Consider the following 782-nt stretch of genomic DNA (forward strand, 5'->3'; position numbering starts at 1 on the left):
GGTGTCCTGAAGCCTGTCATTCTTCCTGACTTCAGCACATCCAGTTCCCCACTGAAGCCCTCTCTCCAGACTTGACTTTGACACACCACATTTCACATTTTCCTCACCAGACAGAGCATGAAAAGGCACTTTTTAAAGAAGCTGTGTCCTCCCCAAGAAACACTGACTGGACATAGCTGTGAAAGAGCCCAGATGACTTCAGGACCCCAGATTCTTTCATCACTCTCATCAGGCCTTTGGAAACTCACAATTCTACCCTGCCCCTAAACATCCTTATAAACAAGCAGCACAATATAATAAAGAGAGCACTGAGCTTGAAGTCAGGTTACCTGTGGTGCAACCAGGCTCTGTCATTTAGCGCTCAGATGGCCTTAGGTGAGTCACTTCACCTCCTGGTTCTCACCTGTAAAGCAAACAGACAGATGAGTGACTATTAGATAATCTCTAAGTTGCCTTCAAGCATGAATGACCTAGGGTTCATTAACTACCAGCCCAGCTGGGGGTTAACTTGTCCAAAGAGAGAGGAATATATTTTCTTAGACAGGACAGCTTATTTGAAAATGTCCCTTTTCCTCAACATGACTAATTATTAGAAAAATGCAAATCAAAACTACAATGAGGTATCATCTCACACCAGTCAGAATGGCCATGATCAAAAAATCTACAAACAATAAATGCTGGAAAGGGTGTGGAGAAAAGGGAACCCTCATACACTGTTGGTGGGAAGGTAAATTGGCACAGCCACTATGGAGAACAGTATGGAGGTTCCTTAAAAAACTAAA

General features: G+C 43.2%; 1 protein-coding gene across 1 annotated transcript in view; it reads right to left on the reverse strand.

Annotated features, from left to right (window-relative positions):
• Nucleotides 1–349: 349 nt before the first annotated feature.
• The window catches only part of GFRA2 (GDNF family receptor alpha 2), a 300,510-nt gene continuing 300,077 nt past the window's right edge, over nucleotides 350–782 (reverse strand). Inside the window, exon 9 of the mRNA XM_028494317.1 lies at nucleotides 350–403. Within this exon, the coding sequence (XP_028350118.1) occupies nucleotides 386–403 (18 nt within the window). The 3' untranslated portion in view covers nucleotides 350–385. The remainder of the gene's footprint in view (nucleotides 404–782) is intronic.

This window comes from Physeter macrocephalus, chromosome 9 (assembly GCF_002837175.3).
Source record: "Physeter macrocephalus isolate SW-GA chromosome 9, ASM283717v5, whole genome shotgun sequence".
Classification (NCBI taxonomy): Eukaryota; Metazoa; Chordata; class Mammalia; order Artiodactyla; family Physeteridae; genus Physeter; species Physeter macrocephalus.